At 40.8% G+C, this 27,059-nt stretch overlaps 1 protein-coding gene across 7 annotated transcripts in view; it reads right to left on the bottom strand.

Moving 5' to 3' along the window:
* Window positions 1–27,059, bottom strand: part of COL19A1 (collagen type XIX alpha 1 chain) — a 358,502-nt gene that overhangs the window by 233,068 nt on the left and 98,375 nt on the right. For 6 of the 7 annotated variants that reach the window (XR_009762166.1, XM_061623076.1, XM_061623078.1 and 3 more), the window contains 3 exons: window positions 20,334–20,414; window positions 17,308–17,433; window positions 14,720–14,773 (listed from right to left, as the gene is read on the bottom strand). Coding sequence is in view for 6 of the 7 variants with exons in the window: in XM_061623076.1 (XP_061479060.1) it covers window positions 14,720–14,773; window positions 17,308–17,433; window positions 20,334–20,414 (261 nt within the window). In the remaining variant the exon portion in view is untranslated. Of the gene's footprint in view, window positions 1–14,719; window positions 14,774–16,537; window positions 16,593–17,307; window positions 17,434–20,333; window positions 20,415–27,059 lie in introns of those variants that run through there. The other variant, XM_061623081.1, reaches the window with a different exon arrangement.

Here is a 27,059-nt window from a genome sequence, read left to right as displayed (position 1 = left end):
GGGAGGGGAGCAGGGGAAGTCTTCTGCTCCTCTGATTTGTGGATGAAAATCATGTGCCTCAAACTGGGCTTCTGTGCAGTGTTGCTCTTTCCCCATGCTCTGTGGATGGGGAGGAGGTGCAGAGTGAGAAGGGGTGGAGTGGAGAAAACAATTATTTTAAAAAATGGATAGTGGTGGTGAAGAATGGAGGGGAAAAGGATCCGGAGGTCAAGAACATGGATAAAGGAGGAGAAGAAACCAGCAGCAGAATGGAGATAAAGAACTGTGGAGATGTAAGATGACAACGTGTGCGTGCGTGCATGTGTTCGTGCGTGCGAGCGTGCGTGCGAGAGAGAGAGAGAGAGAGAGAGAATACTGTGTTTGCACTTGGCACACAAAGTGGCCTCCACCACCCTCTCTGGCTACTGTGCTGCAATATTTGAACTTTTTTGCACCTCAGGGGAAAATGTTTGCTTGAGTGAGTGTTCCTTAGCTGGTGGCAGGGCAGGATCTGGGAGGTGGGTAAGTGAGAGAGATTATGCTGGCTGGCTGAGTGGGGGGGTTGCACTTGGTTTGAAGTGCAAAGCTCTGAGTAATGGCCTCTGCCTCCCTCCCCACCTCCCTTACAGGGGAGAGAACACCACTGCTATCTTATGAATAAAAAGGATTATTCTACCACCTCTGTATGTGTGTGTTTATTTTTAATGTTGTTTTAGGCTACTTAGATGTGCAGCAGCCAAGGCCAGCACCTTGTAGGCGGTTTTTTTAAAAAGTAACCGAAATGTAATTGTAGTGATTACTTTTGAGGAAAAGTAATCAGTTACTTTTAGAGCTATTGTAATTGTAATGGTAATTACTACTTTTTGGTCATGTAATTGTAACTGTAATTTATTACTTTTTAAAAGTAATCTTCCAAGCTCTGAGCCTTCCTATTTGTCCTAGTTTAAAAAACTGGGGAAGCTACTAAGTACTCATGGCAAAATCCAATAATCGTCCTAGCACTGTTGTTCCAGCAGGAGGTATCCACTAATAGGAGGCAGAGCAGAGAAGAGTTTTGCAAATCCCCCCTCTCCGCTGCAGCCCCCAGCATCCCCCAAACATCTATTCTGGAAGGTTTCTGTACCCTCCCCAACAGATTTTTGGGGACATTGGGAAAATTGGCAAAAATTGCCTCCTATCTTCCTCCATCAGCAAACAGAGAGCTCCTGCTGGATGAGCTGTGCAAAGGCACCAATTGGATACAACCCTCATTAACTGTCTTTTAGATACAGTAGGGCCCCACTCATACAGCAGGTTACGTTCCGGACCCCCGCTGAAAAGCAGAACCCATTGAATAGAATGGCGCGCAATGCCCAAAAACCACCATAAAAGGGGAACAAGAGCCATATGAGTGGGGCTTTAGTCTAATTGCGCCTAATTGAGACTGCCGCATTAGCAAAGCACTGTAAAGCGAAGCACCGTAAAGCGGGGCCCTACTGTACAGAAATAAGAAAGACTGCAAAATCATGATCCCATCCTTACTCAGTCCAAATGAAGGCTTAGCTGTCTAATTTGGTGCATATTTACCTGAAAGAAATGAAGTTCATGGCTTGATGGATGTTGTACATGGAGATGGGAAGAATATACGTCCTTTAAATAGTGGGCCCAAGGCAGGCTAATGCCCAAGGGCCCAGTCATGCCTGGCGTAGGCCCTGATTAGTAGGTCCAGTCCACACAATAGAGGAAGCGGACATTTAGTATTGTGGCACCAACACTTTGGAATTCCCTCCCCTTAAATATTAGACAAGCACCATCTGTTATCTTTTCAGTACCTACTGAAGACCTTCCTGTTTTCAACAAGCCTTTTAAGTAAGGACCTTATTCCAGTCTGTGTCTGTTCTGGCATTACTTTTTAATATGTTTTTGAAGATTTTTTAAAAACATATTTTAAGATGTTTTATTTTTGAGATGATTTAAGATGTTTTTAGCGTTTTGTCCTTTGTCTGCTGCCCTGGGTTCCTTCTGAGAGGAAGAGTGGGCTAGGTGGTTAAATAAATAAATAAATAATACTTCAGGATACAGATGGGGGATATCCCTTCTGAATGCCTTCCTATATAACAAAGTAGTAGAAAAAATAGCCTATCTGGGTAAATAATTCTCTCCCAGTCATTATTATTTATTTAATTTTTTATTTATTACATTTATATCCCGCCCTTTTTCCCAGAAGGAGCCCAGTCCTTTGCCTTCTGCATTGGTTTTCTGTTTTCAATTATTATCATTATTTTTAACATAATGAAACAGTCATAAATGTAACCACCTGAAGCCTGAACTGGTACAGTTCATTCTATCATCTTGTTCTGCTGCAAGGGTAGACCAGGTCTCAGATGTCACCCAGGCCAATGGACAAAATCAACATTTCCCAACCTGATATCTTCAAGACGTTTTTGACAACAACTCCCATCAGCTCCAGACAGCACTGGTCATAAATGATGGGAGTTGCAGTCCAAAACATCTAGAGGTCATGAGGGTGGGGAAGGCTAGACTACACCTTCAGTCCTACAGATCTGTTAAACGTGCTTAAAGCCATTCAAAGAAATTGGACTTCTTTCCAAATAAACGTGTTTGGCATAGAGGTGTCTGTTAACTGCAGATTTTGCTGTTTTACTTTTTTAAAATCAATGCAACTTAAACTCCCAAAGGAAATTTTGGAGGAAAGAATGATACAAGAGAGGAAAGAAGGGGTCAAGCAAGAAAGAACATAGTATAGGTCCATGAAAGGCAGAATACGTCAAACTAATCTGGAAAAAATAATTGGTTTTTTAGGACAAGGGAAATGCAGTCAGTTTAGTCTGTTTGGATTTCAGCAAAGCATCTGATACTGCGCCATATGGGACATCACTACCTAAATTGGAAATCATGGACTGTAAGGTAGTGTTGTAGATGGATAGATAAGAAACTGGTTAAAACAATACACAAAGGGCTATACAGATAGGCATTTTTTCACATTGCAGAGTGTTATGCAGTGGGCACATCAAAGATCAACTCTGTAAAACTGAATTTCATTTGCAGGGTTGCTTCTGGCAGTAGGAGAATGCTGCTGAAATCAGGAGGCATAATTAATACAAATGAGGGCCACATATGAGAGTATCAGAAATGAGATGAATAGGGACAGCAGCAGGCATGCCAGGGCCCTTGGGCACCAGCCTGCCCTGGGCCCTGTCACACACACGCCACCTACCTGGCTTTCTTGTCTTTTGCAGCTGCGCGTGCTGCGTGCTCAGGGTTACCATTAACCAAGATGGCAGCCAAGGTTTCCCTAAGGGGCTGAAGCCTCTACTGCTATCTTAGTTGATGGCACGCATAGTACTACGTGCACACATCTCTGCCATCAACCAAGATAGCGGAAGGGGCATCAGTACCTTACGGAAACCTCGGCCGCCATCTTGGTTAAAGGCAGCCCTGCACTCGCAGCGCACGCAGCCACAAAAAACAGGAAAGGCAGGTAGGTGGAACCAAATGGGTGGGTAGCTAGCAAGCTCCCTTCCTGTGATCTGCGGCAGCTACCCGTGGATCGCGGAAGGGCAGCACTACTCCTCTCCCACCCTATTGAGGGGCCCCTGGCCAGGGCCCAACCTGCCAGCCCTGGAGATGAGATGTAATTCACTAATAGGCAAAAAACCTTGCAGTTTAAGAATGTACCTATAGCCCACAGATATTTCTATCAAACTTTTAAAAGCAGGGAAATTGGGCAGCTATAGTGAGTGCACCAGGGGTGCAGGAGACCTGACCTCTTCTCTGAGATATTGTACTGTCCTACAAAGTTGTCAAAATGCAAACACAATTTCGGTTGGTCTTTCACAGTCCAAACCACTTCCTGTGTAGCTTGGAAGAATTTGGTTACATGTGCCTCTGAGCATATGGTGAGTGGAGGCAATGCCTTCCATCTCCAAAGATGGAGAATTACATTTTGTATGTTTGTTGGTGTTCTTCTTTGCTTCTTTCCTGTGTTACTATTGTTTCTACAGAGAATCTAATCTAGAAAATTCTATTTCCCTCATTATTCATCCTAGAAACCTGAGTCAAATTTATTTTTATTAATTTGAAAGCCTTTTTATTGGTCAATGTCATATGATGGTGAAGACAGCCTTTTGTGTTTCAAATTGGAGGTTATTTCTATTCCTATATTGGGCACATTAACAGCTGAATCTGAAACTGCAGTTTGATGTAAAATCAGACTGATTCCAATATGTTGCTACTTAAGCAATGACTCTAGCTGTTGGAAAAAACAAACTCGGCCTGCCCAAGATGCATGTTTTCAGCCTGCTATGTTTAAACCACTTCATTTAACAAAAGGTGGGCATGGTCAATTAAAAACACAGAGCACACCTAGAATTTTGCTAGAATATATTTGATCTCTCACCATTTTATCTTCTGCAAACTGAGACACTCCTGTTGTCCACTGGAGACTATTCTGAAGGGTGCTGAGAGTTGCTAGGAGATGCCCTGTTCCCTTCAAAGAGTGTCAATCAGAGCGACTGACTGTTAAACCACTCTGGCCACTGGAGCTCTGTCAGGGGAATAGGAGACTCCTCTCAGCACCCTTCACAAACTACACTTTGCAGGATTCTGTGCAGGAAGCCATGTCTGTCTAAAGTGGAATAAATGTCTGGCATGGGTGTGGCTCCCTGATTAGCCAAGCCATGCAGCTGTGAGTCTGGCTTTTAGAACACTGCCAGTTGGCTCTTACTGAGCATGCCCAATGTTATCATTGAGTTAAATGTAAAATTCCTTAAATTAATTAAAAATCAGCCAGGCATTTTTTAAACTTTTAAACTGTAGAAGATGATGGTCAGAGTATGGGGCAAAGTCAGTAATAGGATTACACGTACTCAGTGAACATGGCTGATTTTTAATTAGTTTCAACAGATTATGAGAACTCTGACAGAAAAAAAGTCCAAAAGCGCTCTGGTTCCCTCCCCCCATCTCTTTTCAGAATTTGAACTCTTGATTCTCTGTGACTTTTTTGTGTATCGCCATGAAAATTTAGAGGGCTGTTAAGCGTTTCTGAGTTCAGAACTATGAGTTTTGTTAGGTTTTCTTTTGAAATGAGCTCATGGGAAGCATCAGAATGGCATGGGGATATTTTCAATTTGACATTGCGGAATGAGAAAAATTGATGCTGGCTATAGTATACAGCTACTCTCATGGCTGTATAATTATTGTATAGTCATGCTTTTGATACCAGAAATACTTTAGTCTACACTTAGAAATTTTGAATGTGTAATATGAAAAAGGAAAGACTTATTTTGGAAGATAACAAAAGTACTAAGGGCCATCAATATATTTCCCCTCAGTCAATGTCAGTTCAAAGCATGTGCAGAAATGTTCAAAGAGTTAAAGATCATGATTCAAGAAAAATGTGCAGTTTTTTAAGTTATCAAAAGAGTGCCTTTTGTTAACTTTTAAAAAGGCATTCTTTTTCTAACTTAAAAAACTGCATTTTTTCTTGAATCATGAACTTTAACTATTTGAAGACAGAAGCTAAGTGCAGATATGATTGTACCCCCTACAGACATCAGAGAAGGGGACCCACAAATCCCACAGAGTAGCAGACATTAAAGAAAACAGAGAAGGGCATACACAGTGAGATGGATCCAGACTTGCTGCTGCACAGATGCTCAGGGAACAAGGATCAAGCAGATGCTCTGTGCTGCTGATTTCTGCCAAGTCCTCATTTTCCCTGCAGTCCACAGCACCACCTTTCATGCTCTTCCAGAGGGTTCCCCAATCTGCCCTCCCTGCTGCTGAGCAGTTTTTCAGAAGGCACCGGTGACTGTAGGGAGACCCAGCAAAAAATTCACCCTGGCTCCTTTCCCAGCACCTGTAAAAATCTGCTGAGGGCAAGTGAGGATCCAACCCAATTCTCATTTATGCAAACAAGCGGTACTCAGGCATAACTTCATCTGGTAAAACATGGGACTCCATGGAGAGGATTTGTGGGACAAGAGACTATAAATGAAATGCATTTCCTAAATTATTTTTTGGAGATTGTTCACTAAAGTCTGGGGGGACAATAGCAACAACATCAACAACAAATTCTTCTGTTACTTTGGGCCCATCCATACCTAACCACAAAATTCACATTCTCCATATTCAGTTGGTGGCCTTGAGATCCATACATGTCCTGTTTGTGGTCGGATTTATATGGTGAAAACCCAATTTTCAAGCATCCACACATGTAGGCTTTTTTTTCTAAATCACTTTAGCATTGGCCACTCCCCAAAGTCCATACCTTTTCAGTGATTGTTAGATAACGGTCATTTGTTTTTCACGAGCTTTTTCGGAAGAGTGCAATAACGTATATCTTTTTTTTAAAATTCCAACACATGCGTAGGTTTGTGGATGTGCAAAAGGCAATATTAATGGAACCCCCCAAGTGCAAGCAAAATAAATGTCTGGGTTGTTACATATAACATAGTGCATACTAAGGATGGGAGCTGCTGGTTACTCCCAATTCCATTGAATTTGTCAAACTCAGAGGCAAATCCCTTTCCATGTTCAATCGTTTCTCACTATCTCCCGCTGTCACCATTTTGAAAGGGCTTTCCTTCTGCCTAGTGCACCCACCAAATCTCCTCTTCATGCCTCCTCCCCCCAAATTGTATTAAATCCTCCACCGCCCACCATGGGAGAAAGCAAGAGACCATCTGCCATTCAGTTTCAAGTTAGCGAAAGGAGGACCCAAATTAGTCAGTTTCAGGCTCAGAGGAAAAGAACACAACTTACAGTGTGTGCACTCTCTCACATACACACACAGAGGAGGGGCTCCCCCTCCCATCCCCATCAGCTGTAGGGCAGGAAAAGAGAGACTTTGTCTGCTGCTGGATCAGCTGCAAGATCAATGCCACATTAAAGTGGCTTGCCTCCCCTCCTTTTCCCCCTATCAGCCCAAGGAAGATGTTAAAAACCTCCTCCCTAAACTCCATGTTTTCACTGAATTCTTTGCGTAACATCGCAAAATAGCTTTTAAGTAGAAATATTATTCATTAAACATTTGATTTTACGTTTGATTGCAAAATAGTAGGTTTTTTTAAACCCAATGCGATACAGTTACAGAAGCCAGAAGGAGGAAGTACCCCAATTCAGTACCAGAAGCAGGAATGAACTGTAAGAAAGAAAGAGGAGGAGTGGACAGAGGGCGGATCCAACTTCAGTACTGGAAATACAACTGGCTATTAGGGGAAAGGAGACGGGGGCTTGGCATATGACAAAGGAACACCCATGGACCGCCTATTGTAGGAAAGTCTGCAGCATTGCGTCTGAGTGCATGGAGGTTAATGCAATTGATTATCGCAAGAAAGTATATCAGTTTTTTGGTGGTATTTCTAATACAGATTTGTGAATGTGAAAATCTAGCTTGCAACATCATATGGATGATGGTGAATTAATGAGGACACAAAGCAATAACATTGTGGATTATACAGTCATATGGTATTGTTATGGTATTGTTGAAAAACGATTAGGTAGGTGGGTGGGTGGATAGATGGATGGATGGATGGATGGATGATAGGCCAGTAGAATCAGAATCAGGGCAGCATCAGCACAAAATGAAGGCTAAAGAGGACACAGATAGAACTTAGAACCATACAATCATAGAATAGTAGACTTGGAAGGGGCCTACAAGGCCATCAAGTCCAACCCCCTGCTCAATGCAGGAATCCAAATCAAAGCATTCCCGAGATGGCTGTCCAGCTGCCTCTTGAATGCCTCCAATGTCGGAGAGCCCACTACCTCTCCAGGTAATTGGTTTTATTGTCGTATGGCTCTAACAGTTAGGAAGATTTTCCTGCTGTCCAGTCGAAATCTGGCTTCCTGCAACTTGAGCCCATTATTCCATGTCCTGCACTCTGGGACGATCAAGAAGAGATCCCAGCCCTTCTCTATGTGACAACCTTTCATGTACTTGAAGAGTGCTATCATATGTCCCCTCAGTCTTCTCTTCTCCAGGCTAAACATGCCCAGTTCTTTCAGTCTCTCTTCATAGGGCTTTGTTTCCAGTCCCCTGATCATCTTTGTTGACCTCCTCTGAACCCGTTCCAGTTAGTCTGCATCCTTCTTGAAGTGCGGAGACCAGAACTGATGCAGTATTCAAGATGAGGCCTAACCAGTGCTGAATAAAGGGGAACTAGTACTTCACGCGATTTGGAAACTATACTTCTGTTAATGCAGCCTAATATAGCATTTGCCTTTTTTGCAGCCACATCACACTGTTGGCTCATATTCAGCTTGTGATCAATGACAATTCCAAGATTCTTCTCACGTGTCATATGGCTGAGCCAAGTAACCCCCATCTTATAACTGTGCATTTGGTTTCTTTTTCCTAAGTGTAGAACTTTGCATTTATCCCTGTATCCCTGGGATATTTCATTCTCTTGTTTTCAGCCCAATGCTCCAGCCTATCAAGGTCCCTTTGAATTTTGTTTCTGTCTTCCATGGTATTAGCTATGCCCCCCCAATTCTGTATCATCTGCAAATTTGATAAGCATGCTTTGTACCTCCTCATCCAAGTCATTAATAAAAATGTTGAAGAGAACTGGGCCCAGGATCCAGCCCTGTGGTACCCCACTTGTTACTTCTGCCCAGTTTGAGAAGGAACCGTTGTTAAGCACTCTTTGAGTACGATTCTGCAGCCAACTGTGTTCCATCCAGCCCACATTTAACTAGCTTGCTAATCAGAATATCATGGGGCACTTTGTCAAAAGCTTTGCTGAAGTCGAGATATATTATGTCCACAGCATTCCCACAGTCTACAAGGGAAGTTACCCGATCAAAAAATGAGATGAGATTAGTTTGGCAGGATTTGTTCTTCATAAATCCATGTTGGCTCCTAGTAATCACTGCATTGCTTTCAAGGTGCTTACAGATTGACTGCTTTATAATCTGCTCCAGAATTTTTCCAGGGATTGATGTTAGGCTGACTGGTCTGTAGTTCCCCGGTTCCTCCTTCTTGCCCTTTTTGATGATCGAGACAACATTAGCTCTCCTCCAGTCATCTGGCACTTCACCAGTCCTCCATGATTTCGCAAAGATAATAGAGAGCAGTTGTGAGAGTTCTTCAGCCAGTTCCTTCAATATTCTAGGATGCAGTTTATCGGGCCCTGCCGATGTGAACTCATTCAAAGTGATTAGGTATTCCTTGACCATTTGTCTATCAATTTCAAGGTCCAATCCTGACCCTTCTACTTCATGTTTCCTGGGAGGGTCATAGGCCCTTTTTTGGGAGAAGACTGAGCCAAAGTAGGAATTGAGCACTTCTGCCTTTTCTTTGTCATCTGTTATCATTTTGTCATCCTCATTGAGTAGATGTGCCACCGTTTTCTCTGTCTTTTACTATGGACATACCTGAAGAAAGCTTTTTTGTTGCTTTTAGCATCCCTTGCTAGCCTCAGCTCATTCTCAGCTTTAGCCTTCCTGACACCATCCCTGCAATTCCGTGATACCTGCCTGTACTCTTCCTTTGTGGCCTAGCCTTCTTTCCACTTCCTGTATGTGTCCTTTTTCGTTTTCAGGTCATCTCTAAGCTTTTTGTGAAGCCACATTGGCTTCTTCTGCTGTTTCCCCCCTTTTTTCCTTGTTGGAATTGCTTGCCATTGAGCTTTTAGAATTTCCTTTTTTAGAAACTCCCACCCATCTTCGACTCCTTTTCTCATTAGGGTGGCTTGCCATGGAACCGTACTTACAATTGTTCTGAGTTTATTAAAATCAGCTTTCCTGAAGTCCAGGGTGCACGTATGGCTACTCTCAGCTTTTGCTTCTGTTAAAATCAAGAATTCAAGTATGGTGTGGTCACTTTCCCCCAGAGTTCCTGTAACTGCCACTTCATCCACCAAATCATCTCTATTGGTTAGAATCAAGTCCAGGATAGCTGATCCTCTAGTTGCTTCCTCCACTTTCTGTAGGAGGAGGTTATCTGCAACACAAGTCAGAAATTTCTTGGAGGGGCCGTGTTTCGCAGAATTTGTCTCCCAACAGATATCAGGATAATTGAAATCCCCCATTACTACTACATCATGCCTCCTTGAAACATTGGCAAATTGCTTTATCTTTAGCTTCAGGATTAGACCATAACCAGTTAAGATACAGGGCTTGAAACAGAGTCAAAGGAGGCATAAAACAAGGCCAAATAGGGGAAGAGGGCACAGTGAGGGTCACCAAAAAGGGCTGTGAGAATGGCCTTGCAGAGCAGACTACATATAGAAGATAAGCAAGGCACATAGGTCTGAGGCAAAGTCAGAAGAAGGAGTCAGCATCCTAACACAAGCAAGTAAAAACACTGATAAGTATTAGTCCAGTGGTAAGGGATGATGGACAGCCACAGGTTCCTCACCCCTGCTCTATCCAGGAAGAAAAGAGAGACACCCTAGAATAGAACCTGAACATTCTCAGTCAAAAAAATTCACCTTGACATTGCCAGGTTCACACTAGTGGTCAGCAGAGCTATTCCTGGTGGCTGTCAGCAGGTGGCCACTATTTGATTTCTCCAGAATCCCTCTGGGAACAGTGCTATGATTATGTAATCATGTAGTGTTGTTCCCAGATGGATTCTAGGAAGATAAAATGGTGGCTGCCTGCAGCTGGCTGCCAGGAATAGTTCTGCATGCCGCTGCTGGTAAACCACTCCATTTTACCCCCTCCCCTGAAAATAGCCAGAATTATCTCTCTACATCCACACACCAACTTCAAACCTGCAAAACTGGGGAGGGGGGATTTCAATTTAGCCCTGTTATACTAAAGCTGTCTGGATCCCTTGTGCTGTTGGGGCTCAAGGTGACAATGAGCCCTGACTACAAAATTTCAGAAGCCTCTCCCAAAGTATTATAGTGAGGGTGGAGAACCTCTGGGCCTCAGGCCAAAATTGGGCCACTAGAGGTTTAGAATTGGCTGAACAGCTGTTTCCCCCAAACCCCAAAGTTATGGGGCAGGTAGATACACAATAAAGTGTGCTCCCTATTGTGCATTGGCAAGGGAAAGCAGACTATGGTCTACCATACATCAGCTGACGCGAGATACAGTCAAGTGTGCTTGATTGGTTGCAGGAGTGAACATGGACCTCACTCATGCAGCTGATCCCTGAAGAAATTAGGCTTCAGCTCTACGGACTATCAGATGATGGGCAGTAGAACTGAAGGACTGCTGGATCAGTTACTTGAGCAAGGTTTCCACAGGCTTCAGCTCTATTCCCAATCAGCTCATTGGCAGTAAAACTGAAATCTCAGGTGTTTTAAGGCACTGTACAGAGCTCTTTGCAAGCCCAGTGGATACTTTGAAGTCCTGACTTCAAAGCGCCCAATCACTTGATGTCATTGTCACATCATGTGATTGACAGGTAGGTGGCCCTGCCCACCTGTCAGTTTTGGCCTGTGAGGGTAGGATTTGATAAGGATCTGGCCCGCAGAGTGAAAAAGGTTCCTAACCCCACACTAAAGTCTTTGACCAAGGTGACTGGATACAAGCATCAAGCCATAGATTTCAGCTTCAAACACAGGAACAATGTTACCTCTAATTTTGCTGCAGTTGTACTTTTATTTCCTGTCACTAATGAGCTTAGGATGGGAATTTTGTATGAGAAGACGACGACAACAACAAAAAATGCATTCAAACAGGCTACAATTTTATTAAGGGGCTAGCAACAAAGGGTTAGGTCAGTGGGGTCTGCCCAGTTGTTAAATGATGATAATTTTTTTTAAAAATCTTTTATGTTCTTTTAAGCAGAAACATCACAATGCCAGCACAAAGCCTGCTGAGGCTGAGCTTGACAGACTGGAAGCATAAACTCTTCTCTGTATTCCGATAAGCAGGTTAACAAGCAAAATAGTGAGAAATAATCCATTATGTGTTGAAATGTCCTTTATATGATAGTCTAAGAGGAAAACTGAGATACATTTTGTCTAATTTAACAATCTACTCTGAGCTTATCTGTTTTCTCTCAGAATATGTTTACAGATTTGTAACATATATCTATTTTATTTTAATTTATATCCTGCCTTTGCTTCAGCAAGGAACTCAAGACGTCATACATGTGGTTCCCCTCTCATCCAGACCAGACCCAGACCTGCTTAGCTTCATTAGGCTGTTGGCCTTATTTGCCTTCAGACCATAACCTGGGCCATAGAACAGCAGTATATGCTTTAGATGCAAGGAAAGTACAAACAGAAAAACTACTGTAGTGTAACAGGTCACATCTGAGAGCTTTAAGAGTATGCTCAGTTAAATATTAATCTAACTGGGTTTATTTTATTGCGTTAAAAGTTTTTATATATAATCATACTTTATTTTAAATTTTATTGTATTATTTATTTCCACTTTATATATTTTGGAAATTTTGGGAGTTTATTTTTAAAGTTGCCAGGGCAATGACTAGTACGATAAATGTGTTGTTAATGATGATTATTACATATGGAAAGAGCATTTCTCTGTCCTTCTGATTGCCAAAGTAAGTATTCTGATTAGTGGGAGAAGAGATATGTAAAAAAACAGTTGCAATCTCTCCCTGTCATCTTTTTCTAAATATTTATTTTAATTAAAATAGCTGTTACTGAACCACACTCTAATAGCAATGAACAACTTCAGGATGGATTTTAATAGGCTATAGGGTATATCTGGGATCTGTGAAGAGAGCACAACCAGTTTTTCTTTGCCTCAAAGTACGCCCAAGGTGTGTGATTACTGCCAACAAAGGCATACCCTCAAGCAGGGGACTGCCATTGTGACATCCTTCAAGCACCAGAGATTTCATTCCATTGCCTTTTGCAGTTTTAAAATTCATAACAAATAAAATAGGAAGGCACCAAAGAGGGGGCAAAAGCACAGAAATTTGTTTATTGACCTCTAGTTCATTTCAAATTATCTTCTTCACGGCCACTCTCAGGCACAATCAACTTGAGCTTTTAGCCTTCAGCTCCGTTGGAGGAACATGCTGGGCTCAATAAACATATTTCAATGCACTTGTAGGCTTTCTTGTTTTTTCACTTCAAAATATACAAAATCGAATCCTAATTAAAATATACATAGAATATTTGATAATCAGCAATGAATTATTAGTAATGAATTAATTCTTTTTCTAGCTTTTATGATTTTCCAAACATGAAGTACAGCTGCCATTTGGCTCCTCCCCTTCCTGAACTGCTTCCATTCAGGCTGTTTGTTGTAAGAACCATGCAACTTTAACAACTGGGATTTAGGCTTGCCTATTTTGGCTTCCTTTCCATTATGTTGCAGGTTCCATTTGTAATAGATTTCAACAACCAGCAAAACCAATACTGTCTAACTGGTTTAAGACTCTGGCCACATTTGCACATCACAATAATCCAGGTTTTCTGGTTTATCATAATTTACTGTGTACATTGCCCAATCCCATTTCACCCCTCACCTGATGCGAGCAAAAGAAACAAACCAGAAAGCCACAGTTAAGCTTGGCTTCCCATTCTGTCTGAACTAGGGATATTGTAGAATTCTGACAGGAACAGGAACAAATATTGCAGCTATTTGTCCCATGTCTGAAACAGAAATCAATCCAGCAAATAAGATCAGTATTCATGGTTGTTGCTTTCAGTCCGCAAACAATACATAATTGATTGCATTTCCCCCTGCCCCCATTTGCATTGAAATGAATGGGGTGGAATAATGTAATGACAACAAAACTTACATAATTGCCATAATTAATTATGTACATTGTGTAAGGTATATCATTTCATCACCGCAAAGATAGCAAAACAAATAACATTGTTTTTGGCAGAAGACAAACTGCAGCAAAACAGAAACAGTGCTGCATGCAATGAATACAGAGCAGAATGGAAAACTATGCCTTTTTACATCCCTAGTCCAAACCCAGGATTCTTGCTTGTTGGTCCCTCACAAGCCAGAATCCATAAAACAACAACAAACTATGTTTAAGACTGGCTAGCAATCCTGGCTTCTGAAGGAGAACAAACCACAATTCTGGCTTCAGACAAAATGGGAATCCAAGCTTAATTGCAGCTTTCTGGTTTGATTATCCCAGTTGTAATAGGAAAAAAATGAAGCAGGAGAAATTAGGCATCATGTCCAATAAATCATGATAAGCCAGAAATCCTGGCTTATCATGATATATGAATGCACCTCTAACTAATAAAAAGTTAAATCTGCCTTCCTTAATAGGAAATAACAAGTCCACCAGGCACTGAAACTATGCTGTATAAATGGTTACATTACATAAAGATGATAACCCACCTTTCCATCACTAGTGATGTTCAAGGCAGCTTATAAAAGCAAAACAGCAAAACCCTCAACACATAAACAACAAATAAAAACAGCACTAAAACATCACGTATGAATCCAAACCAAACAGCAGCGCTACAGGATCCAAAGCCACCAAAAACTTTACTAAACAAAATAATTTTCACCTGGTGCCTAAAAAGATATTAGAGAGCAGAACATCCACCAACAAGCTTAAGGAGGTTCATATGGGAGAAAATGGTCTTTCAAATACCTGAATTCCAGGCAATTTAGAGGGTCATTGGTTTATAGGACCAACAATATATGATGGTAGAAGAAAACACCTTGACTATTTACGCGATACATATAATATGATGCTTTTTAAAAAGGATACAAAATGAGCTGAAGGAGTCCCACCTTTCCAGTTTCTCTAAAATGCATTGCAGATGAAGGGCCAAACAACAAAACAGAAGGACAATATCAGTCTTACCACCAGTGGAGCTCTTACCTTTTCTCCTTTCTGGCCTGGCAAACCAGCTACTCCTGGCAAACCTGCTTCTCCCTGTTTAAAGTAAAGCTCGAATGTTTTATTCTAGCATCTTATGAAGTAAGGAACATAAGCAGTGCTGGATAATAGTTATTCTTGAGAATGTTAATAGGCTGCACTATTCAGTCCTTTTCCCTTCAGCCCTGTTCAGCTCTAGCTCATCCCTATGGCTAAGTTACCTAAGAGAAAAAAGTAGTGCCTTTGTGACATCAGCAGCTACTACAACAATCCTCCCATTGTTGTCTCATAACTTCTTTTGTCCCTTTCTTGAAGTGTGCTAAGTGTTCTGAGCTGAAGTTTGGGTTTGGTATAATGGCAACTGATGTCACATAAACAATTTTCTCTAATAAAGGGCAAACTATTCTTACTCCTCTATTTATTTCTTTGGAATGAAAGCCATTTTGGGGGACTTTCTCCAAGGTAAACAGGTTTCCCAAACTTAGGCTGCAATCCAATACATGACTACTCAGGAGTAACTCCATTGGGTTCAATGGGACTTACTTCCAGGTAAATGTGTGTTAGATTGCAACCTTAGTCTATTAATTCCTTTCCTCTCACCTTTCTGATATTACTTCAGTATGCTGAATAGAAGGATATATTTGAATGTATCAGCAGTTATAACAGGGGTATTATTACTATATTATCTTTTCTAATATTCCAATAGCCATGAAGCTACCAAGAGGTCTTCTTTATCTTTAAAAGTTGTGCAGGGGAAAGAGAGAATTTCACTTTGTGGTTTTTCCCATTAGTGTTGCAAGAAAACCTGCACTTGGCTGAATTTTCTCTTCTCTTAAAGATACAGAATCATTCTCAGGCCCTGAGCCTGGCAATCCTATCACTGGGTGATTGTGGGCCAGTCATTGTCTCTCAGCCTAACCTACCACATGAGGTTGTTGTGAGGATCAAATAGGGAGGGGAGAACTATGCAGGCCACCTTGAGCTGCTTGGAGGAAGGATGGGATATAAATGTAAGAAATAAATAATAAATAAATAACTATTTCCTAACATTCACTTGACATTTTTGGCTTCTGCAGTAAACTGAGTTAATGATATATTACTATTTATTTCTTGCACAAACACATGTGGTCTGCAAAAACCATCTTTAAAGCCCTAAACATTTTTTTAAAAATGTATAGGTTTCAGAATTACAGAAATAAGTCTTAAACCACAACTGGGGGAAATTGTTTTAAAATCCCCCAGATTTATTTAAATAATTTTGTATCCTGTCCTTTAGCCTAAGAAAGGCTCCCAGAGTAGCTTACTAATCACTAAAAAGGGACACCCTGCCCCCAGGTTTACAATCTAAAAAGACAGAATACAAAAGGAAAATGGATGGGGAGGGAGGAGCAACTAAGCAAAGTCAGGTTCAAGTTCTTAGTTATTCTAATGACCAGCTGGATGGAAAAACTCAAGGAAAGGAGGCACCAAAAATTGCTGGTTTCTTAGCTGCACTAGTGGAGTAGTCCTGCAACCTCTTACTTTCCTTCTCTGACACTGGCTACTGTAAGAAGAATAAGTTAGGAAAAGACATTGTATTCTTTCATAATGTCTGCTGCAATATTTGCTGTGTTCATGAAAATGACATGCACATTACATTATTTAAACTGGCAATGCTTTATAAAACCCTGTCATCTGCTCCAAATAAGCTAGTCCATGAGTCTGACTGATAGCCTCCTTGTGCAGTTTCTCTGCAATGCACCTTCCACAGATTCTCAAGTGATTCCTCTCGCAATCACAGTGGTGCCCAGAACCCTGCTAAGCTTTCTGCTTCTAATGTACCTGAATTATTGTTTTTGGTTTCCCCGTTTGTCTCATTCACCTTTTCAGTTAAAGATTGCTGCAACTGTGCTTTTTCAGACTCTTTTGTCTCTATACATGTGGAATTTAACTCTATCAATGCTGTACTTTCTTAGTGGTCTTAGTCCAGTTCCTGTACTCCCCTTAGAAAAGAGCCAAGGACTGCCTCACACTGTGTAGACTCTCAAACTAGCTATTCCAGGAAACAATCATTCATACTGTTTGGAAGTTTCATCTCTGCAGTATACCTTGAAGTGACATTTATCCAATCAACCTGAAGTAGTTGAAATTACACTTTATTATACAGTATTTGTCTCTCTTGTAGATTCTTCTAATCTCCATTAACTTTGAACAGTCAGTGTCATCCATTCTAGTGAGGTGGTTGGCACTTGTAGCATAACCCTCGAGTATTTTTTAAGGTAAAATTTGTTTTACAGAGAATAGGGATGTGCATTGGCTCTGTGCCATCTCTTACACATTAGTGCTTCAGCCTTTGCAGTACAAGTTTATGACCCTATATATATTATATAATAGTATAGACCTGACCATTTTTGTGCCCTTAGCATGTTTACATTAATCTGTAAAGTCTATATAACATAACACAGCATAATGTAACAAAACTTCCATTAATGTTAACTCTTAGCTGAGATGCAAGGAACAAAACTAGAAGCAAAAAGCCACAGTTATTCAACGGTAGTAAAATGTTACAGTTCATGCAAAGTATAAATATTATAAGCAACCTAGGCTTATACCTTTTTTGAAGAGCAAAAACATTTTTCTTCAGGGATTTTTTCCATTATTGGAAGTGCATGTATTTTACCAACATGAACAGTTGATGGTGATGCTGCAGTAGTTTTCAAGCTTTCTTCCAAATGACACTGAAATTATAAATAAAGCATTATGGGATTTGGGGGGTGAGATGGAGGATTTCTGTGAATCTCCTTGCCAGCATCTGATCTGGGATCTGCAATGGAAGAAACCTGCTCTACTAGTCAGACTAGTTCCATTCAGAAGTTAATGGATTCAGCCAAGTCTGTCAAATGCCTTCATTAATATGTGTAACGAGAGCAATGTGGGTCATATGAACTCTTTCAGGCTTCCCCACTCCAAACAAGGAAGTGGTTTCTGTGCCTGTGTGAGAGTTAGACTAAAGAAGCTGGGAACTGGGGAGACATGCAGAGAGGCTTGCTCTCTGCACCATGGCTTTGGAGTGTCTCCTACAAGCCTGATAATCAACTGCTGTTAAAGCTATGAAGCCCTCCATCTTATGCTCAGGCTGTGAATATGTGTAAATAAAACCCGTATTTCCTAAAAGACACCACAGTCTCCGCCAGGGGTGTGGTTGTCCAGGGTCTCGGGACAGCTTAGTCCTCCTGCTTTTTTGGGAGCAGGGTCCCAGCAGGGTCCCCATGTCTTCAGCATCTTACAAATTAATCAGCATGAAAAGGGAGTGTGTTAGTCACTAAGTGTATTCTAACATGCTTCCTTGTCGTTTCCTGCTGATTGGAGCTGATCAAAGTGAAATGAGGCAAGTCAGCCATGTCTGAGAAGACTCTTTTCAGTAGCTAACACTCTCCCCTTTCATGCTGTTGGCTCCTAGAGATGTCCATTGTTGTGGGAGAAGCCATTACCAAGAATCTCATTCTCAATCGAGGAGCAAAAAAGGGTGTGTGTGGCTCTAACTATCATGAAGGGACCCTGCACTTCTGAATTTGCTACTACACTACTGGTCTCCACAGACCTTCTTTCCAAGGAAACCAAACCCTCAGTAAGCACAGGAACCCCTGGAAGTCTCACATTGCTACAGATTGGGTTGGTGCGCAACAATATATTATTTTGATTTAAGTCTACTTTGTCTACAGTGATCAAAATATATTTTCTACAAGTGTCTTCAGCATCTGTAGAGGCTACATTTTGTAGGGAATGGGAAACTTTAATTAACTCTGTGTTGATGCAAGCATTATGAAAGCAAACTGAATTCAAAATTAGTCCAAGAGTGATACTAGAAATCTTCTCATCTGTTGTAATGTTCTAGTATGTCTGAATAGGAAAATCACAGTGCAACCCTATAATGTCTTTCCAGGAGTAAATCCTATTGATTCATGGGGCATTCCCAGGTAAATGTCTACAGGCGAACCCCACTTATACGGCGGGTTCCGTTCTGGACCCCCGCCGTAAAACAGAAATCGCCGTAAAGCGGAACCCCATTCACTATAATGGGCCGTGTCGCGCAAAAATGACACCAAAACGTCGCAAAAGAGCAAAAAATACCTTTAAAATTGAAAATGAAAGCCACCGCATCAGCGGAACGCCTGAAAGCGGAATGCCGTAAAGCGGGGCCCTACTGTATAGGATTTCAGCTGTGGCAATCACACTTTTTTTCACACAACTCTGAAAGCAATGGGTGGTATTCAACTAAGTCCTACTTAGGGTAGAGCCACTGAAATTAATGAACATAAATTATTCATGTTCATTAACTTCAGTGGGTCTACTCTGAGTAGGACTAGCGTTGAATACCATCCTATATGGATATTTTATTTTTTAACACTGGAAAAAATGTATTATACAACTGATCCTATCTTATCTAAGCCTGCAGTCCTATACACATTTATTTGGGAGTTAGTCCCATTGAACTCTATGGGGCTTACTACTTCTGAGTAGATATGTATAGGATTGCAGTCAGCCACAATTTCATTCCAAGTACTATCTTCCATATGTGAGCTATGATCTATTTTACATGCAAAATTAAGCATTTTTAAATGGCTTTGATACAGCAAATATGACCACAATAATTTCAAATATTGAAATTCTCTTTTATCTTCTCTGCTACCATCTCTGCTATCTTTTTGGCGCCTTTTGAAGACTTTCCTCTTTCAACAAGCCTTTTAAGTTGAGACCTATCCCAGTCTGCGTCTGTGTTAGAATTGCTTAATATTTTTTTAATAATGTTTTAACCCTTTTTTAAAAGATGTTTTTTAAGGTTTTTTTAAAAATGTTTTTAACGTTTTATTTTAATGTATTTTAAGGTTTGTTTTTATGATGTTTTGGAGTGTTTTTGGCACTTCTGTTTGCTGCCCTGGGCTCCTGCTGGGAGGAAGGGCTGGATATAAATCAAAGAATAAATAAATAAATAAAATATGCAACTTAATGGTTATATCAATATACTAGCAAACTGCTGTTTTGTCCTTTGCAATTTTGTTTAATTAAACTTTTTTGCAGGTTTTCTGTTTTATATTTAATGGCTTCTAGCTTGTAGGCCAAACCCCTTTTTCTTAACCATATTAACAGTAATTCTAAGAATGAGAAATAGGAAAAATGATAGAGACAGAAACCTAGTAAGAATGGGAGAGCAAATTTGGCTAATCATTAAGGATTCTGTCCAGACACCCTTCAGATTTTCATTTGTGCCAAAGGAGCCTAATACTCATAAAAGATATTACTGGGCATCCCCATATTCATCAATAATTGCACTGCTCAAGTTTAATAAGGCCCAGATAGACGTTGTGATACCGGCACGCATCTGCAACAGTTGCCCATACAAATGTCCCTGGTTTTTAAGATTCCTTTCCTGTTTGAATTCTTGTTTCTCCCGTGTTAAGCCTTATCTATCCATATATTTCAGCACAAGAAGGTAATCTAAGTTTCCATTTTGAAGAACAGACTATTCTAGTGATTCCATACAATTTATTTACATTTCTAAAAGGGGAAAGAAAGAGTGTACTGATGTGGGGGGGCAGGGAGGAGAAATATATCTTGTATTTTTATTTTCTTAACTTACCTTATTCTCAGATACTTCACAGCAATTCTCCTGAGCAGCAAGTCTGGGATTGCAGTATATTGTCATGCGTCCAATTTCAATCTGTTTAGGAAACACCGAGGTGTTTATCAGCTTTATAAATAATCAGTACTGACACATGTGAAACCTTCATGGCCACAATCCAACACAGAAGTAAACTGCTTGAGCCCATTGAAATGAACGGGATTAAGTACACCAAATTCTATTTTGGATTGTGTCTATACACTTAGAAAACACATTCCAGTGTCATATTTTTAAAAATGTACCTGCATATATTATAGTGAATACTAGAGCAGCCCACAAATTCTGATCTGATCATAAAACTACAAATATTTTGAGCCAAAGACAGAACTTCTTTATATAATTTTTAAAAGCATTTGGATTTACCTATCACAACAAATGGTAGATTCCTTTAGTTAACCCACTGGACATTTTTTAAGGATATGTTTTAAAGGTGGTAGGTATCTCTCTCAAAAACATGCCTCCTTGAGTTTTTCTAGGAAAAGTGATACCTTTATTTGCTAGTAGTTCTACGACAACAATCTTTATTCACAGTCAACCGGCCACAAATACAAAGCATAGTATTAAATATTAAAAGATAAAACTACTTAATAACAGAAACTATGGCAAACAGCAAAAGCAGTTAAGTTAAGTTAATTACCATTCACAATCTTACAGGGTCTGGTCAAAATGACCAAATTCAAAAATTTTGCCACTTGCACAGTAATTGCCTTATCAGAACCCTCAAGTAGAACACTCAGAAGAGACTCAAGGGGGCGGCCTAGGAAAGACTGCATAATAGGGTATATTAGATATTTTCTGGCCCCTTCATAGTATCTACAATTGAACAGAACATGTAAGATTATTACTAGTAATAGTAAAAATATTTAGGACACAGCTTTGCCTCTAGGTGCCTGTCCATACCAACACCAGTGCAGGCAACTAACCTGACAAACCTCAGGTAAACAAACCTTAGCTCAAGGGATGGCACTGCTAATTCCCCATTCCTTGCTGGGGTGGAACTGATCTGTGCTAGAAGACAGGATTGTTGTTGATGTGGTTATGTGCCTTCAAGTCGATTACGACTTATGGTGACCCTATGAATCAGTGACCTCCAAGACCATCTGTCATGAACCACCCTGTTCAGACGTTGTAAGTTCAGGTCTGTGGCTTCCTTTATGGAATCAATCCATCTCTTGTTTGGCCTTCCTCTTTTTCTACTCCCTTCTGTTTTTCCAAGCATTACTGACTTTTCTAGTGAATCAAGTCTTCTCATTATGTGTCCAAAGTATGATAACCTCAGTTTCATCATTCTAGCTTCTAGTGATAGTTCTGATAGATACACCCAATTATTTGTATTTTTCGCACTCCATGGGATGCACAAAGGTCTCCTCCAACACCATATTTCAAATGAGTTGATTTTTCTCTTCTCCGCTTTTTTCACTGTCCAACTTTCACATCCATACATAGAAATTGGGAATACCATGGTCTGAACGATCCTGACTTTGGTGTTCAGTGATACATCTTTGCATTTGAGGACCTTTTCTAGCTCTCTCATAGCTGCCAGCCCTAGTCCTAGCCTTCTGATTTCTTGACTATTGTCTCCAATTTGGTTAATGACTGTGCCAAGGTATTGATAATCCTTGACAAGTTCAATGTCCTCGTTGTCAACTTTAAAGTTACATAAATCTTCTGTTGTCATTACTTTAGTCTTTTTGACACTGAGCTGTAGTCCTGCTTTTTTGCTATCTTCTTTAACTTTCATCAGCATTCTTTTCAAATCATTACTGGTTTCTGCTAAGAGTATGGTGTCGTCTGCATATCTTAAATTATTGATATTTCTCCCTCCAATTTTCACCTCCTTCATCTTGGTCCAATCCCGCTTTCTGTATGATATGTTCTGCATACAGATTAAATAGGGTGATAAAATACACCCGTCTCACACTCTTTTCGATGGGGAATCAGTTGGTTTCTCCATATTCTGTCCTTACAGTAGCCTCCTGTGCAGAGTATAGGGTGCAGATCAGGACAATCAGATGCTGTGGCACACCCGTTTCTTTTAAAGCATTCCATAGTTTTTCATGATCTACACAGTCAAAGGCTTTGATGTAATCTATAAAGCAGAGGGTGATTTTCTTCTGAAATTCCTTGCTCCGTTCCATTATCCAATGTATGTTTGCAATATGATCTCTGGTGCCTCTTCCCTTTCTAAATCCAGCTTGGACGTCTGGCATTTCTCACTCCATATATGGCAAGAGCCTTTGTTGTAGAATCTTGAGCATTACTTTACTTGCATGGGATATTCAGGCAATAGTTTACTGCATTCCCTGGGATCCCCTTTCTTTGGAATTGGGATATATATTGAACGTTTCCAGTATGTGGGCCATTATTTAATTTTCCATATTTCTTGACAAATTTTTGTCAAAATGTTAACAGATTCAGTCTCAGTAGCTTGTAGCAACTCTATTGGTATGCCATCTGTTCCTGGTGATTTGTTTCTTCCAAGTATTTTAAGAGCAGCTTTTACCTTACATTCTAAAACTTCTGGTTCTTCATCATATGGTTCCTCCATGAATGAATCTGTCATCTGTTTCATAGAGTTCTTCAGTGTATTGCTTCCATCTTCCTTTTTTCATCTCGGTCAGTCAGTGTGTTCCCCTATTGATTATTCAACATCCCTACTCATGGTTTAAATTTCCTTTTCATTTCTCTAATCTTCTGGAATAGGGCTCTTGTTTTGTTTGTCCTCTTTTTTTGTTGTCCTCTTCTATTTCTATACAATAACTATTGTAATAGTTCTCTTTATCCCTACGCACTAGTCTCTGAATAGTTGCATTTAGGGTTCTGATCGTGTTTCTATCGCCTTTTGCTTTGCTTTCCTTCTCTCTTTAACCATTTTAAGAGTTTCTTCAGTCATCCACTGAGGCCTTTCTCTCTTTTTAACTAGTAGTATTGTCTTTTTGCATTCTTCCCTGATCATGTCTCTGACTTCAGTCCATAGTTCTTCTGGTTCTCTGTCAACTAAGTTTAAAGCCTCAAATCTGTTCCTTATTTCATCTTTATATTCTTCTGGGATGTTATTTAAATTATATTTTGGCATTATGATTGCTTTGTTGTTGTTCTTTAGCTTTACCCTGATTTTTGATATGACCCAGGGAAGACAGGGTAGCACCTCTTAAGCCTTCTGACCCAGGGCTGGTTAAGGTTGCTTCTCACAGCCACATAAAGGAGCACAGCAGAAGGCCATTAGGTTCCTGGACCTTTGGTATGGCTGAGGTTTGCCAGGGCTGAGAGGACAAAAGACGTCTCAGTGCAGCACAAGTTATGAACTGAGCCTTTACTATATTTTTCCTAACTGTTCCAAGCACGTTACATATATTATTTCAGAAATCCTTACGATACCCCTGTTAAGTAGGACAGTATGACTAACTCCATATTGCAGATTCAGTGCTGACATCTGAGCAAGGAATTTCTAGCCTCATGCTCATATATCAGGTTCCCCACATTGCAATCCTACCACAGAGTTGAACTAGAGCAACTCACTGTATTTCCAGAATATGTTCAGCAACAACAAAAGCATGCTATCTTTCAACAATTCTCCAAGAACGCCTGTTAAATGTTTGTCATTTCATTTACATTATGCTCTTTTGTTTTGTTTTTTCTGTTTCAGTTGACTGGTTGGCTTTGTTTGCTCCTAATAATGTCATCTTGTTCACTATGGTAGTTCCGCTACCCTTGGAAGCTTGGGAGGGGGGTCCAGGAGAGGGCATTCTTTGTGGTGGCCCCTAAGTTGTGCAATACCCTTCCCACTGAGGTGCGTCTGGCAACTCTGCTGTGCAGCTTTAGGCTGTACACCTCTTTACCATGGCCTTTGACATTTGCGACATGTATTTTTAGGACCCACCCTATTTTGGAATTTTAGGTTGATTTAAATTGTTTTCAATATCATATTTTAAAATTGTTGCAACTCACCCTGGGACCTTTGGGTGAAGTGTAAGTAATAAATGATAATAGGTCTCAGATTGGTTAAATCATTCATGTGACTGATCCTGGAAACATGAACCTCAGGCTGAATTGATTTCATTTGCCTTCAGTAATGTCATCTCAAAGTCAAATTTGATTGGCTACAGTACTACATTGGTGCCTGTCTAATATACAAAGTAAGGGAATTCCAAAGGGTTGGTGCCACTACAATAAAGGTCCGTTTCCTATGCTGTGCAGAACGGACCTCCTGATAAGATGGTTTCTGCAGGAGGCCCTCACCTGCAGAGCACAGTGATCAACTGGGTATATAAGGGATAAGACATCTTTAACGTATCCTGGTCCAAAGCTGCATAGGGCTTTGTACACCAAAACTAGAACCTTGAACTTAGCCCGGTAGCTAATAGGTAGCCAGTACAATTATTTCAGTAGCGGAGTGACATGTTGGCGATAACCTGCTCCAGTAAGCAGTCTCGCCACCACATTTTGCACCAGCTACAGCTTCTGGACTAACCTCAAGGGTAGCCCCACATACAGCGCATTACAGTTATCCAGCCTGGAGGTTACCAGTGCATGGACAACAGTGGTCAGGCTATCCCAGTCTAGAAATGTCTGCAGCTCTCTTACCATCTGAAGCTGGTGAAAGTCACTCCTAGCCATGCAGGTCACCTTGGCCTCTAGCAACAAAGATGGATCTAGGAGCACCCCCAGGCTATGGACCTGCTCTTTCAGAGGGAGTATGACCCCATTCAAAGCAGGCAACTGACCAATTATCCGAACTCGAGAACCACCAACCCACAGCGTCTCCATCTTGCTAGGATTGAGAGTCAGTTTATTGGCCCTCAACCAGCCCACCACTGAGTCCAGGCACCAGTCCGGACTTGCACAGCCTCTCCTTATTCAGAAGTTACAGAGAAATAGAGCTGGGTATCATCAGTATACTGCTGACACCTTGCCCCAAATCTCCTGATGAATGCTCCCAAGGGCATTCATAGATGTTAAACAGCATGGGGGACAAGATGGTACTCTGCAGCACCCCACAGCACAACTGCCAGGGGACCAAAAGACAATCGCCCAATGCTATTCTCTGAAAACAACCCTGGAGATAGGATCAGAACTACTGTAAATCAGTGCCTCCAATAGCCATCTCACCAAGTCAGCCCAGAAGGATACCATGGTCAATGGTATCAAAAGCTGCTGAGAGATCAAGTAAGAATAACAGAGTCGCAGTCCCCCTGCCCTTCTCCTGAAAAAGGTCATCCATCAGGGCAACCAAGGCCGATTCAGTCCCATAACCAGGCTTGAACCCAGACTGGAATGGGTCAAGATAATATTTCATCCAAGAGTACTTGCAGTTGCTACGCCACAACCCTCTCAGTCACCTTCCCTAAGAAGGGGGTATTTGCAACCAGGCAGTAGTTGTTGCAAACCAATGGGTCCAGGGTGGGCTTTTTCAGGAGCGGTTGAATCACCTCCTCGCACGTAGCATTGTGATGTCATTCTGTTGACTGCAATATCTCCAGTTGCCTAGGATCACCCATGAGAGTTATCCAAGAAAAGGAAGAGAAGGGAGGGAATCATGATGTTGAAGCAGGGGAAACAATGGCTGCAAAGACGATTTAAAGAAGGGAATTTGGGGGGGAGTGGAGGTTTTTTAACCACAAAAGTACTATTTTCAACTTGAAAACTGAAATATGCAAGTTTCCAATGCATTAACATTATGTGCTTTCCTCTTGCACTGAATCATCTGCACAGCAAAGGGCAGAGACTGTTGTACTTTGAGAGCTAATTCACTATAAAAATATTGGGATATGTTTGAACTGCTTTGATCTTCTTCGAAAAAAAGTTGGCTAGAGAGTCCTTTTCCACACATTGCATATTACACAAAAGTTTGCATGATACAGAACAGAGACTAATGTCATGCATTGTTTTGTAAGACATTTATAATCTAAAAAAACAGATGGAAAAGAGTCAATGGTGATGCATGAACAAAGGAAAAGGAATGAGGAAATAAAAGGAATATCAAAATAGCTAGAAGCACTTTCTTACTATGGAGAAAATTAAAGACACTTTTTTCATATGCCTTATCTAAAACTTAAAATGTGTAACTTAAATGCTTTCTACTTTATATAGAGCAGTTTCACATGATGGGCTGTGCCATAGTTTGTTTTTAAACCATGCCTTAATCACAAATGTGCTCCCACCCCTAGGTAGCTTCCCTATGCCCTTGCAGCACAAACAAGCCATATCATGGTTTGTCACGTCATGCAAATCCAGATTGCAGTTTGTTTGTTTCAAACAAACCAAAAGCAGTAAACCAGAAACTGGCCAAGGTTTGTTTTTAGCTTATTGCTGGCTTATCAGCAATGGTTGAAATAAACCAACCATAATCTGGGTTTGCACTACACAACAAGCCATATTATGGCTTGTTTGCGATGCACCCAGCATTCATGGGAGTAGGGGGAAACCAGACGAGGAGTGGGAGACAGGTTCAGGATTAAGACATGGTTTGAAACAAACTATGGCTTAGTGTGATGTGCGAACTACCTCATTAAATGCTTTCCTCTCATTATTCTATCCCTTTCTCCTTTTATGCCCTGTCTAGTAGAATAAGAACATAAGAAGAACCGCACTTGATCATACCAAAAGCCTGCCTAGACCAGCATCCTATTTCCTCTAGGGGCCAACTAGATACCCACGAGAAGCCCATGATTCATCCATTGTTCC

The sequence above is a fragment of the Rhineura floridana genome, chromosome 4 (assembly GCF_030035675.1).
Source record: "Rhineura floridana isolate rRhiFlo1 chromosome 4, rRhiFlo1.hap2, whole genome shotgun sequence".
NCBI classification, from domain to species: Eukaryota; Metazoa; Chordata; class Lepidosauria; order Squamata; family Rhineuridae; genus Rhineura; species Rhineura floridana.
The sequence above is the reverse complement of the archived record's forward strand: the minus strand, read 5'-3'. Positions and strand labels throughout refer to the sequence as shown.